Here is a 14,703-nt window from a genome sequence, read left to right as displayed (position 1 = left end):
ATGTTGTGTGACTGCAGAGGGCAAACTGAAGCCTTATTGGAGCTTGAACCATATTTTTATTCAAATTACGATGAATTAATTGCCTCAGGTTAGCTTTGTGTTTAGTTGCAGGTTAATGGAGTGCTAATTTATGTGTGATATGGGTAGATGAGAAACACCAGCAGGCCCGACAAGCATCAGATTTCTGCACATGCCAACGCGGCGTGCATGGGTCTGTGGGGAAAGAGAACCTTTGAAGAAATCAGAGGGTTTGTTTTTCCTGAAACTCAGGACAGAAGTTATGGACAAACCAATTTCCTGTTTTTGTCAGTGGACTCCGGTGGCTTTGAAAGAGCAAAGTTAACAGCATCTTGCCTCACGAGATTCTTCTGACGCATCAACTGCTTGTATCAGTCCGAACAAGCCGTACCCTTTTTTCTTGGTTACACCTGAGGGTCTGACTAACGCCTGAAAGAATCATGACCATGCCATAAGGGTCTCATACAGTGGAGATGTTGTTCACTGCTCCAGTAAATAGAACAGGTCTTAGGTTCGACTTGGTGATGGGAGATACTTACTTAGTTAGCTCAGCTCAAAAAATGCTTCAGCTCAATTATTAGCTAGAAAGCTCACGGTCGGCTAGCAACATTGTGTACGGTGAACCTACAGTAAATATAATCTGATGGTAATTTTAACAACAAGAATAGCTAGCAACCAGCCGGGTCGCTGTCCCCAAATCAACAAAGATTTTCTCTAACAAATGATCAGCTTAGTTTTCTGTCGGCCATGTTTCCTCTCGGCCGCAGCCTGAAGCAGAGAGCAGAACAGTGAATGGGATGTTACATGATGGCTGATGTGATCCACAGTATCAGTAAGTTCAGACAGGCAGTGGACTACCTGCAGCTTTTATGTTGCAGGCGCCATCCTGTGGTGATCGGAGGTACTGAAGGACGACGTTCCGTGTTTAAATAATAAAAGTTTCTTTTTTTTTATTTTAGACTCCGCCTGTAGCAGCTCAATCATTCAGAACTGGGAACAGACAGTTTTAGGGCTGCGATGACTAATCGATTAAAATCGGCAACGAATTTCATCATCGATTAGTAGGGTCTACGTTATGATGACGTCACTGGGGGCAACCAGCAAACACCGTGGCTTGTGTAGCTCACGTGATGAATTACAGGAAGTTAGGCCGTCTCCGATATCCACTGGGATAAACAGTTATCTTTCACTGAGGAGTATCGCTTTGTTGTGCATCTGTTTACATGGAAAAACGTACGATTACGATTTCTAACGTTCATTTCAAAACAAACGTAAGGGACTTAAACTGTGTCTATTTTCTCTCCTCTCCATTTTGTGATGGGCCCATAGCCGGGCCGCTGATAAAGCAGCGGAGGACAGTATACCGTGGTAATAAAGCTGTTAATAAGCTAACGCCACTGGTAAAGCTAATTTAATGCTAACTCTTGATAAAGCTAATGTCCGGCTTCATTAAACATCACAACATGGAGAGAAAACTGACGGAAAGTGATTCTGTCCGTCACGTTGTGTTTAATTTAACTTGTAATCGCATGTTTGTCCGTCAGAACAGACACTAAGCTATCGCTAATTAGCTGAAATTCAGTCGGACAGACACTCCAGTATAACATAACATAATATTGCATCATAGGGTATTGAGCGTATCATATCACATCATATCGCATCATATCGTATTGCATCATGTCGCATCGTATCGCATCATATTGTATCGCATCATATCGCATCATAACATATTGTATCATATCGCATCATATCGCATCATAACATATTGTATCGTATCATATCGCATCATATCGCATCATATCGCATCATAACATATTGTATCGCATCGTATCGCATCATAACATATTGTATCGTATCATATCGCATCATATCGCATCATAACATATTGTATCGCATCATATCGCATCATAAAATATTGTATCGTATCATATCGCATCATATCGCATCATAACATATTGTATCGCATCATAACATATTGTATCGCATCGTATCGCATCATATCGCATCATAACATATTGTATCATATCGCATCATATCGCATCATAACATATTGTATCGTATCATATCGCATCATATCGCATCATATCGCATCATAACATATTGTATCGCATCATATTGTATCGCATCATATCGCATCGCATCATATCGCATCATAACATATTGTATCGTATCATATCGCATCATATTGTATCGCATCATATCGCATCATAACATATTGTATCGTATCATATAGCATGTCGTATCGTGTCATATTGTATCATTTTTGAAACAGCTACACATTGAGTAGAAGCCTAGCTTCCCTTGTCTCTCAGCGTTGTGATTGGGACTTTGCTGATGGGTATTTGTAGTTTAAGGATGGAGGCGGGGTACGATTTAATATGTGACATACCTGCTGCAGCTCCAGGCTCTCTGGCACACTGCCCTCCGTGCCTCCTGGCTCCCCTCAGTATGTGATAATGTGATGTAGGCCAGCGTGAGCACAGGCACCCCACTTTGACTCCTAGGCTTGCCATTGGCCAGTAGATAACCGTGTAATTCAGTGGCATGTTCATAAATTATAGTGAACACCTGCATGGCGCTGAGACAATACCTCCTGCCAGGGAACTGATACTTATGGCTGTAAACACACTGGCCTCTTTGGAGAGCAGGGTGGGGATGAAAACTGCAGCCCAGATGGCCACTTAGCCGTGCAGCATGTAGCCTTTTGTCTGTATTGTTAATTACAAAATCAATTTAGGGTTGTTTTTCATCACTGACCTCCTCACACAGTATACGTTACATTAAATGTTACATTAAATGAGCGGTTTGCCTCAGACATCCTTCTCTTCCTGTGGTTCATTCCCTTATTTCCAGCAGCTAGAGAGGATAATGGACGCCGGTGAGATGTGTGACTGCAGCTGTCTCTTGTGTCTGGGTGCAGTTTCTTGCTCCTCTTATTGATCTGTATTGATCCGGACCCTCTGCCTGCAGCTGTAAGCTAATTCAGCCCGCTGCTTCTTCCGCTGACATTTTCATTGCTGTATCTCAGCGTTATTGAGTGAAACCATAAAGCACTGTTTAATACAGCCCTGACTTCATACTCTGAGTGCAATAAATTACTGCATTGTCTCCTGATAGACAGTTTTTTTCAAGGCTGCTCTCACTGGGAGTAGGCAGTCTGGCAATTGACTCCATTTGCAGCCTGATCTCACTATGAAGTCAAGTTAAATTTATTTCTATAGCACAGTTAAAACGACGTGAGCTGACCAACGTGCTCGACAGACGTGGGCAGAAGAAACAATGTAAACAGACATGAGTGAACATCAGGATAGAAACAATACGTATATTTGAAAGCCAAAGACAGAGCTGGACTTTGAGCATCAGATGTGCTCGGTCGGCGGCCAAACTCTTCAACGTATAATTCTGTAGGTTCCACTGAACTGTCTTTTCTGGACGCTGCCCCCTAGCTTATTTGTCCCATGTGCCTCCAAGTCAGGTGACGTAATATGAGTAGTAGTTGGGGGCGATGGACGGGTAAAAAAAACCAAACGACATTAATGCAGGAGACCGATTTTATAGACTGATGTTGACTTATTTAGGAAGCTGATTTATTTTAATCGTAATGTACGTTTAATCGTTAACGTTAATACGTTAATACTTACTCCTTACTTAAACTGATATTTTTCTTTAAACCTAGCTAATTAAACATCACCGATCTGCAACCAAGCTGTAAGAACGTGCTATCGCGGTTTTTAATACTTTCCTCAGACCCAATTTCTGCTACTGTGTTTGGCCGATTCATCACCAATCTATTCCTTTATTGATTTGGTGTGTATTTAGTGCAGATATTTAAGATATCCCGAGGATGAACCCGAGTGACTTTGTTCATTTTTTGAACTCTGCGTTTGAGTATTGACTTCAACGATCCTGTGATGCTTCCTCAAGTGCAGAAAGCAGGTATAGAGTTGAAATTTGGTCCATTCATGGATGAATGACAGCTGTATGTATAACAATTCAGGGCCTCATAATGTGGCAGTAACTAACGACCTTCTTTTCAACTGTAACTTGACATCGATATTCACTTCATTGGTCCTCTGCATGATGTTAAACCCTGCAGTCAGTCCAGCAGAGCTCGGGGTGTTTTCACTGCAGGGCTGGTTACTGAGGGGGAGAAATGACCCACTTCTGCTCTGTGATTAAGATTCCTTTGATCAGCCAGGGTTTCCCTCGGATACAACACGAATCATGGAGAGGTTGTACAGGGCTAAACCAGGGCAGCAACTTTCTCTGTGATATGACAAAGACGTCATAAACAGGAAGTACTTCCTTCCTGTCGATGATTTGGAGTTTGGTGTTTTCTGACTTGAGCATAAAACAAACTCCTTAGTTAATCTCTGGATCTCTTAATGTAATTGTATCATTGCTAAATGTTTTTAAGGCTTTTTTTTCTCTTTTGAGCAAAGTCTGCATTTCAAAGAGCTCCTTTTCAAAATAAAAGCTTGAATATTATCTTGAAGTTAGTATTTTGAAGGTTTTTGTTTTATTCTTTGGATAATGAATCCTTTTTGTGAGTGTGTTCCTGATGTCCTTTGTACAATATGTTTAGCTTCCTTGTCCTGGTAAAATGCCTGATGCTGTTATCAGGAAAGCAGTGCTTGTTATCCCCCTAACAGCAGATTTATTCTGTTATAATAATTAAATTAATTTTCAATGAAAAATAAAGTTTTAATTTAAAAAAGAATCAACATTTACCAAAGTGAAAATGATTGACAGACATCTTTATTAACCTTTTAGCTGCTTCAGACCTCATTAGCGTGTGAGTGATGCCTCTGTGAGTCCAGACCTCTGATGGTTCTCAGCGGTGTAGAAGACGAGGCTAAAGACGTGCAGCGCTGCAGCGTTTCTCACATCAGCTAATTTTTATGTTGCTGCCGTATTGATTGACTCTTCAGCTGCTCCGGCTCTGTCTGCTGCGCTCCTAACAGGCTCTGTGCTGAAAGTCGATGTTTACTTAGACCTATAATTACATTCTCATAAATCCAGTGGAAGTGCAATCACAGTATTGAGAGAGAGTGATTTAACCGTAAGTGTGGATTTGTCGGGACATTATTATTGCACGCGGAAGCACTTAGGTTTCAGATACAGCTGCTTTGTCCAACGGCTGTCAACTGCTGAAGAAGTAATTTATTTCAACTAAAGTCTGACTCATGTAGAAGATTCTTATGATAACGTTACACTCACAGAAACACAGGGTCAAATCTACGATCATGTCTACGACACATGATCAGTATTATCTAAATGTAGAAAGACTCCCTCGCAGCAAAGGGACACTGTGCACTTGCTACACCTCAGAGTTAGCTGGGCTAATCTGTTTGTTTTGTTTTAAACTTATTGTTAGCACCGTGTTCTCAGATCTCAGTTATTAATTTGATGCAAATGTAAGACCACAGTTTTGTGAAGATCGTGATCAAACACTTTGTAAAAAGTGGATGAGCATTACTTTATAACTCCACCAAACAGAAAGCAGAGTTCTGTTGTCTCTGTCTGACTTTGACCTTTCCCTAACCTCTCTGTCGTCTCTGTCTCTGCAGGTCCGTGGGGTCGTTGTATGGGCAGTGAGTGTGGACCAGGCGGCAGTCAGAGCAGGGCGGTATGGTGTGCTCACTCTGAAGGCTGGACCACGCTGCACACAAATTGCGACCAGACCGAGCGGCCGGACAACCAGCAGAGCTGCTTCAGAGTGTGCGACTGGCACAAAGATCTGTACGACTGGCAGCTGGGCGCCTGGAACCAATGTGTCCCGGTGTCGATGCGCAGTGCAGGGGTGCAGCGCCCCGCTGTGTGTACCCGGGGAGATGAGGGTATCCAGACCCGAGAGGTGGGCTGCGTCCAGAAGGCGAATGGTGAGCCAGCAGAGGATGCGATCTGTGAATACTTTGAGCCTAAACCACGCCTGGAGCAGGCCTGTCTCATCCCCTGTCCCCGGGACTGTGTGGTGTCTGAGTTCAGCCCGTGGACTGCCTGTTCTAAAACCTGTGGGATGGGCTTACAGAACCGGATACGCTTCGTTTTGGCGCCGCCGCTATTTGGAGGGTCGGCCTGCCCAAACCTGACAGAGTTTCAGACCTGCCAGCCAGGGTTCTGTGTGGGAGCCGAGAGCCTCTACAGCCTCAGGGTGGGACCCTGGGGGCCCTGCTCTGTCCCCCTGCCCAGGCAAGCCAGACAAGCAGAAGAAGTACCTGCAGAAAGTGACAAACCGACCACAGAAAGTGACACACAGTCCAGAGAGGGAGACAAACAGTCCAGGGAGGGAGACACACAGACCAGGGAGCGAGACAAAAAGTCCAGGGAGGGGGACAAACCATCCAAAGGGGGTGACAAACAGACGACAGAGGGTCTCAAACAGTCCGGTGAGGGCGACAAACAGTCAAAAGGAGACAAACAGACCAGAGAAGGTGACAAGCAGCACAAAGAAGGAGGCAAAAGGAAAGAGGGTAAAAAACTGTCAAAAGAAGGTGACAAACAATCAAGAGCCAACAGAAAACTGGCCAAGGCCAACAGGAAACCAGACAGGCCGTCCCGACAGGCAGACAGGCCCAAACGACAGAAAAAGGCTAAAAACAAAGAGAAAAGAGAGAAAATGAGAGAGAAAGCCCGAGAGAGGTTACGGGAGAAGGGTAAGGTGAAGGATCCAGAGACCAGAGAACTCATCAAGAAGAAGAGGAACAGGAACCGTCAGAACCGCCCGGGAGGGAAGTTCTGGGAGCTGCAGGTCGGATACCAGACCAGAGAGGTGACCTGTGTGCATAAGAGCGGCAGCGTAGAAGCTCTCAGGTAACAATCACTCCAGTTACTTTCCTTATGTGTGACTTACTTTCATGCGTGTGGTTTCATCTTCAGTGATGCAACAGTAGCTTTGTGGGACTGTGTGCTTTCAAAGGTTTATTTGTGAGACCACCTTGGCTCCACTTTTTATAGAGCGGGCCTGGGTAATACCAAACTGTAGGTAAGGGGTTAATGTACAGAGAGCACGTTGTTAGAGCAGAAACAAAACACGGTCATGGAGGGGTCTTGGTTCTCCCCGAGGGGTATAACACAGTTTACGTTATGAAAAGCCTTTATGGAAGCCTTAATGCCTGTGATGCCTTTCGGGATCACTTCATAAAGTGTTTACAGAATGGATACAGTAAGTTGTCTTCAGGGGAAAGTTCCGGAGGAAAGTGGCTTTTTTAAAACCAAAGACAGAAACAGTTTGAACCCAAACCTACAAAGTCCAGAGAAGCACAGCACTCATCAAGCCAACAACGCAGAATTTATTTAACAATGAGAAAAATGTGGGAAAAAAACTGCCTTTCAGTGTGGCCAGTCTGTGTGACCTACACAGTTTAAAGAAAAGAGCAGAATAACAAGAAGGGATGCACGATATTGGAGGTTTTTCTGATATGCCGATTTTTTCCAACCCTTTTTGCCGATACCGAGATTTTAGGCTCATGTTTTTTTTCCTCCTAACTGCAGAGAACATCAAGCCTCCCCTGTAGTGGAGCTGATATCACACCTGCTCTTATTGTAGTGGCCAAAAACTGCCATACCGCAGACATCTCTCACTCTTCTTCACGCTTGACAGAAGAGGTGTTGTACAAAAGGTCACGTGTCTGATCACTCACGTTCCTGAGTTCACCTGAATGCAGCATCCACCCGAAACACGGCAGTGAGGGAGACATGCCCGGACTTGTTTACTGCACCTGCTACAGAGACATCAGTGATCGCCGACAGACTCTTTTTATCGTGTGTGCGTCCATGAATATGTGAGTTAGTTTTGCACTGATGTTTATGTTACTCTCTGTTAGTGCGAGTGTATTGTCGGCGTGTTTGATGTTGTTAAGTCCTTAAAATGACGAGAATGTGAGCTAACTGTTAGCTAGCTAAGAGTTGTGAAAGTTGTTTAACTTCTGTTCATCAGCTCGAGTTTCTGCGACTGTTTAGTCTTTATATGTTTGTTGTTGATAACATTGCCCAGGCAGTGCGTGCGCACTCGCAGAGTTAGGGTCGTAGCATTACGTCGAGCTTTTTAGGGAATCATCGAGCGTTTAGACAGAATTAAAGCGTTGTTTTATCGGCGGAAAATATCGACAGAAAAATGAAATATGTGCTGATGCCGATATGTCCGATCATGTTCAAGCCATAATCTGCAGATACCAATGAAGGGCACCTAGCTTCACCGTGTGTTTCTACAAACAACCTTTCTTTTCCCTGAAGCATTTGTGATCTGGTGACGTAGTGGTTTAAGGTGCTGGACCAGTGTCAACCCATAAATCAATGCTCTTATTCCCCCTCATTTCTGGTCATCTCCCAACTGTCCACTGTATAATACAGGCATAAACTAAGCCAATCCTTAAAAGCACCCATTCCATAGAAGGAAGACGTTTTTAATGTACGCATAAGACGTACATGTAGCTACCATGACGTCACCCATTAGTTTGTGGACCACAGTTTTGAAGCCTTGAGTCTGTAATTGAGGCCGTCGCCATCTTGTTTTTTTGGAAAAAAGTGAAGTGAAGAAGTGACCATATTTTGAGTAGAGGGGAGCTGGAAAGGAGCGAGGGGTTAGCAAACACTGGATCATTAGCTAAAGATAGTGCTAGCTTGGTAAGCAACGCTCCCAGTATACTATGATATTCATTTGGAGGCTTATTTTAACAGCTGACTTCAAAGTGTTTTTTACTTCTGCCAAAAGCTCAACAATACATTTTGCAGGTAGTGTTAGAGACCTGTCAATCACAGGTAGCCCCGCCCTAAACCCTCCCCTGCTTTATGGCCTCTGTGACTCTAAATGGGACCATCGTTGACTACATGAACATCATGCTGTGTCCAAAAGACTTGAAACCAGCGATTGAGACCATAAACTCATTACAAACATGTTGACTGAGAGAATAAATGAAGAGAGGACCATTTTCTCATAGACTTCTATAGGACCACACTTCTTATGCAGCCAGGGAGTCGCCCCCTGCTGAGCATTAGAACTAATTCAGATTTAAGGCACTACCGCTTTGGCTTCGCTTTTCAGACCTGCAGGTTCACCTCATATAAACCGTGTTTTGCAGAATTGTTCTTTGGGTGCATTTTGTTGCCCATTGAAAAAAGGGTTGTTTATCTTGTCGACACATTTTCACAGTGAGGGAAGAGGCCCGTTTGTTGTGCTCCGTCAGAGAGCTGCATGCATGTCCCTGACACTCGATGACTCCCAGTGTCAGGGCTCATATCGCTCAGTCATACTGTCTGTGCTGTGAAACCCTGTGAGCCCTCAGCCTGATCTCTGTTGTCCGTCCTGAAGCGAATGTTTTGTCGAGCTAATTGAGATTATTTCAAATCCAACATGAAGACTTGAGTTTCATCAGCGGACAGTGTGTGTGGTTCGTCTAATGTAACAACCATATCCATTTATAATTAATAACCGAACAATGCAGGGTCTCACTAATGAGGACAAAGGTCATGGGGAAAATTGCTGTCAGCTTAAATTAGTCAACATCATCTTATGTATCGTTGGACAAAAGAGGCGTGCACGGAATAATCTAAAGTAACACGAGTTCTTGGGTTTGATACACATGTCCAAAGCTTTTACAGACACATTATTTCTGTAGAGAACCAGATTCATGTTTCAAAAAGATTCTGGCAAATCTTCAGGCAGCTGCAGGTAGTGACAGATATTTATCCGTAAGAATACAAGGATAGTTACAGGCTCCTATTAGAATGTTACAGACCTATAAACCTACATCCAAACATCATCATGGACACACATCAAAGATTCACATGTCTAAATATGAATAGAACAAAAGTTGGATTGAATTTTAGGACATTAAGTCCCTCCAGGAAGTCGTGCAACGTTTCCGCAAATTTGAACCTACTTCAAATTTGCTACTTCCCCCATGGGCGTCGATGTGTTAATCACCAAATATTGATCTTCATAAGTCTGCAGTGTTGTATAAACATCAGAGAGTATTGTTTACTGTGCCTTTAATATCTCCAGAATGCTGCATGTTAGAGACAGACGGCTGATCCCTCCTAACGAGGCTCTGGTGTGATCGTCTCTCTGTAAAAAGCTTCCTGCTCCTCAAATTACAGAGTCTTTAATGAGACTCGATACAGTGAATCCATGATAACAAACCCAACACTTGTGATTATTTATCCATGTTGAAAACTGTTAGCGGTTCACCAAGCCACTTCCTGGTGCCTTTCACTTTCCACCAACCAGAGGCTCTGAGTCAGTGTTGATCTCAAAGAGTGCTTGTACTGTGAGATAGTGATCACCGTCTCTTATCAGTGGTTTTATACAAGCGCATCACCAAAATAACAAGAACAACAGCTTACATGTGATCAATAATGTGTAGATTCTTCTTTGGGCAGATGGAGAGCATCGAAAGCATTGATTGTTCTTAGCTGTTACACCTCACAGGCCTGGAGCACTTTTCTCGTGATGAATGGATGCGCACGCTAGAAGCAGTTGCGCCCTGATTGGACAGTTTAGCTTCCTCTGATTGGATGGTCAGTGGACAACGTGGAGGTGAGCTGATTGGCTGGTTAGCTGAGGCGTCAAGAAATGGTCAAAATTCGTGCTTGTCCATTGCAGTATTGTGACCAAGTCATCTTTGCTCAAGTCTCAAGCAAGTCTCGAGTCATTTTGTCTTGGGCAAGTCAAATCAAGTTAAGTCACAGGTCATGTCAAGTCAAGTCAAGTCAAGTCGAGTCCTTAGTTAAGGCAAGTTAAGTCACTTTTTTTCCACCAAAGATCCAGCACCCTTACCTGTAGTATCTGTTCTTTATAAAGAAAAAACACAAGGTGTTAGCAGCCCGTCTAATAATGATATTATTGGCCAGTTTATATAACCTGTTCACAAAGTATGACAGTGAATTGTATCTGTGTTATCTTGGCACAGACGCAGCCATGATGATGGTCTGCTCTGAGACCGTGTTGAGTAGTAACGAGTACGACTGATGAGGCTTCTCTTTGGGGGCTTTGATGTTGCGTGTTGCCATAGTGAGGAGTTTGACTGACAGACAGTCATCCAGTCATGACAATCACATACTGGGGAGCTTTTTGAGTCGTCCAATCATGACTACCAGTTTGCGCTGCGTACATACTTGATAGTTGGAGAGAAAGTTGACAACAATGAATTATATTTTATATTTAACAGCTAACATTCAAACTTATAAACAAGTGCAAGTCATACCATCATTAACTTGCAAGTACATGTCGAGTCTCAAGTCATTTAGTTTTTGTCAAATCAAGTCGCAAGTCATCAAAACAGTGACTCGAGTCGACGGGAGTCCAAGTCATCAAGTCTCGAGTCCACGTCTCTGGTAAACTGTAACTGGTAGTTGTAACTTCAGGTTCGAACATGCAGATTGGAGATTTGTGTGTCCGTCACACAAACTGTTTCTACACCTACAAAAACTTCCACAAACTTGAATGTGTGAGGACTTTTTTTTTTACTCTTTCACAACATTATTTTATTCAGAAGCTCAGAATCTTTTTGACCTTTACTTGACTCCATATGAAATAGGCAAAATTACTATTATGTGGCAATTTGCTTTAGTTTCATTAATTTTTTTTCATGTTTTATTTGGCATCATGAAACAGAAATTGTCTGTAAGTGATGCTTCATTGGAGCGTTTGTAGCTCACAGTGCATGTGTCACGTTACACACAAAAAAAAGCCTGAAAAACGTCCAAACTTGCTCTGCAACTTTAAAAAATATCTGCTGCAAAATCTGTTTTTTTAAGCCACAACAACCACGCAAAGTGCTGGAGGGACTGAATATTGTACATGTTGTACATACAACTGTACATGGTACATTCAGGCTCCAGTCTTCATATATCTAAAAAAAATTCCCTCCACCTTGCATAGTGTAGATTTTTGTCCAAATTTAAAAGATGCCTTACTTCATTTAACTCTTCACTAGTTTTTGCAGCTCAATCTGTTGCAAATACAAGAATGTTTATGCACAGGCTCCTGTAGGATATGACAGTAAACTGTCTTCCATCAGAGATGCACTTCAGAGATTCACTAAGATATGGAAAGATCAGAAAAACAGATCTTTATGGATTACCTTTCAGGGTATTACATGTGTATTTCACCAGGATTTTTCAGCATCACATCTTGTCCGTTGTAGGGGACATCTCCACATACAACCCCTCAAAGATCTGGAGTGTAATCTTGTTAGATATTGTCTGTAACTTTGAACAAATACAAACGTATCACCACATTGCACAGTGCTGTGTTCAGCGCACACGCGGCGCCTCTCAGCTCTCTAACACTGGACACGTTCCTTAAAGCTCCTCTGTGAGATGTACAGTCTCTATAAATGTTTTCCTCCAGCGAGGTCAACGTCCATGTGGCGTCTGAGAGCCGTGCTCTTTGTGAGGAGATGAATGGCCTCATTCTGTCTCTGTGTGCCGCTCGGCTCTAATAGAGGCCAGTGAGTAGCTTCCATTACAACCGGGAGAATCAAGGCTCTTGTGATACATTTTCTTTTAATGCCCGCGAGAAGGTCAGGATTCATAAATCATTCAAACTTCTAGCAAATGCCACTCATCATATTCCTACGTTCAAGTAGAATATTATATTTGCGTGATACACACTCAGATTAATATCTGCTTTGAAATATTTACCCAAAGAGAACCACACATCCATACTCATTTTTCAGCCACTCGCTGAATGCACAGATGGCCCAAAGCTTCAAAGAGGCTTAGTCGATCATGATGACCGGATTAATGTTGGCCAAAGTCCAGGATCAAGTTTATTTACAGTGGGAGCATCGCTGTGGGACTTTCTCTTTTTATCTGATGACTCAAACTGCTAATTATCCCCTCGAGTCCAGGCTCGCAAAGATGATGAACTGCAGGCTCCACAGGAGGAAGAAATACATTTATAATTATTTTAAATACTTTATGTAAAAGTTTCATTTCTTTCTCCTTTATGGGCAAAATAATTTAAAGAGGGCAACACATGGAGGGGGATGATTGGCTGGAAATAAGAGTCAAAACTTCATCAGACAGCAGTTTGCCTTCAGCAGAGAGGGTTTGAACTCTTGCTTGCAGCCGTGTTGGTTTTTCTGCTTATTGTGAGGTCATTTTTAGGAGCATCTTCAAATTCTTCATATGCCTAGAATCTGTACAACCTTAGCTTCAGGTTTATGCAAGTCAATACAACACAATATTTGATTAAATTATTAAAATTAATAAAGATATCTTTTTTGAGACGCTTACCCCTACCCCTCCATTTTGCGCGTTCACGTGTTGGGGTAGGGTGTCCTGATTCCGGTTTGGATAGAGGGCGAAGCTCCAAACGGAGATTTTTCAGAGGCACACTCAAAAACGAGAATTATGAGAAATCTCTCGGGAGAGGACAGTGAGAGGAAGGCAAGTGCTGCACAAGCAACAAATGCATTTTCTTTGTTAATAAAACTGGTAACCATCGCATAGTTTAATGTCGTTACAATGTATTTCTTTATAACAAGCAGAACAAAAAATCGCTACTATGCTAACGTTGTTTAAAGGCATGATAGTCCCACATTTTAACATATTTCCATGTCCATATGGTGCCCGAGCTCCAGCAGCGAAGTAGAACCGTGGGCTCGGCTATTCTTCCCTCTGACAGTAACCCAGCCACTGCATCCCGGCTGCTCCGGAGTTGCCGGGGCAGTAGCTATGCTAGGTCGGCCCGCACCGGCTGCTGGAGGCTGGCTGCTAACGACAGCAGCTAGCGATGTTTTGTTTTCCAAGGTGCTGAACCGCGTCTCAATTCCGTGATCCTCGCCGCCGAAGCAACAAAAATGCTTTATACATTTAATACAAATACCCTTGTCTGTAAAGGAGGCCGAGGTAGAACTGACCATCTGACCCAACGAACAGGACAGAGCAGGAGCGCGAGAGGCAGAAGGTGAAGCCATTTCAGTCTATTAAGATAACGATTGAAAGTGCTAAGCGAGTATTAAAGATATAACAGTTTAGCAGATAAGTCGCTAAAGTAACGACGACAGTGCTTGATGATAACTAGTGTATGATTAAGTGTACAGCAGCGATATAACCGCAGTGATGACAGTCAAAGCAAATTGATCGATTCAGCTCGAGCTCCATCGACAGCTACAAACAGCACAGGACGACACAGGAGCGGAGAGACAACAGGAAATGACGCAACACACTAACCGTAGAACATAGTACTACATGGCAAATGTCATTGTGAGGGTGTCCCATTTCAGAGAATTCAGCCACTATCCCTTATAACTCTTTTTCAAGGGGCACTCAAAAACGAGGGGTAGGGGTAAAAATAAGAAATGGGATTGGGCCTCGGAGTCTCTTCAAATGCTTCATATCCCTAAAATCTGTACAACTTAAAGGTTCTGTAAATTATTCTCTGGCAATGCTTTTTATTTCAAATCATCTAAAACAGGATTATGCAAACAGTAATCCTCAGTGGGCAGATTGCAGACGCCCCCTGCCCCTGCATTTTTACCCGTTTTAAGCCGCATGTAACATAATGTAACAGCATCATCAATGCACGTGCAAAGCGGTGGCATAAAAAGTCTTTGCTTTCAGCTGCAAAAAGAATGACGCCTCTAGCTGTTAAAGTTTTTGTAGTAGATCCCTTTAAACAGGATCGTGTAACAAACTGCTGTTCCACAGGGTAAAGAGAAAACTCACAGGCTGCAG

The 14,703-nt window shown here is 43.0% G+C and overlaps 1 protein-coding gene across 1 annotated transcript in view; it reads left to right on the top strand.

Annotated features, from left to right (window-relative positions):
- Window positions 1-14,703, top strand: part of thsd7aa (thrombospondin, type I, domain containing 7Aa) — a 155,784-nt gene that overhangs the window by 62,557 nt on the left and 78,524 nt on the right. The window contains exon 2 of the mRNA XM_069681280.1: window positions 5,589-6,831. Coding sequence (XP_069537381.1) covers window positions 5,589-6,831 — 1,243 coding nt within the window. The remainder of the gene's footprint in view (window positions 1-5,588; window positions 6,832-14,703) is intronic.

This window comes from Semicossyphus pulcher, unplaced genomic scaffold, assembly GCF_022749685.1.
Source record: "Semicossyphus pulcher isolate SPU_LCO1_2020_fin unplaced genomic scaffold, fSemPul1.0.p SCAF_5, whole genome shotgun sequence".
Classification (NCBI taxonomy): Eukaryota; Metazoa; Chordata; class Actinopteri; order Labriformes; family Labridae; genus Semicossyphus; species Semicossyphus pulcher.
The sequence above is the reverse complement of the archived record's forward strand: the minus strand, read 5'-3'. Positions and strand labels throughout refer to the sequence as shown.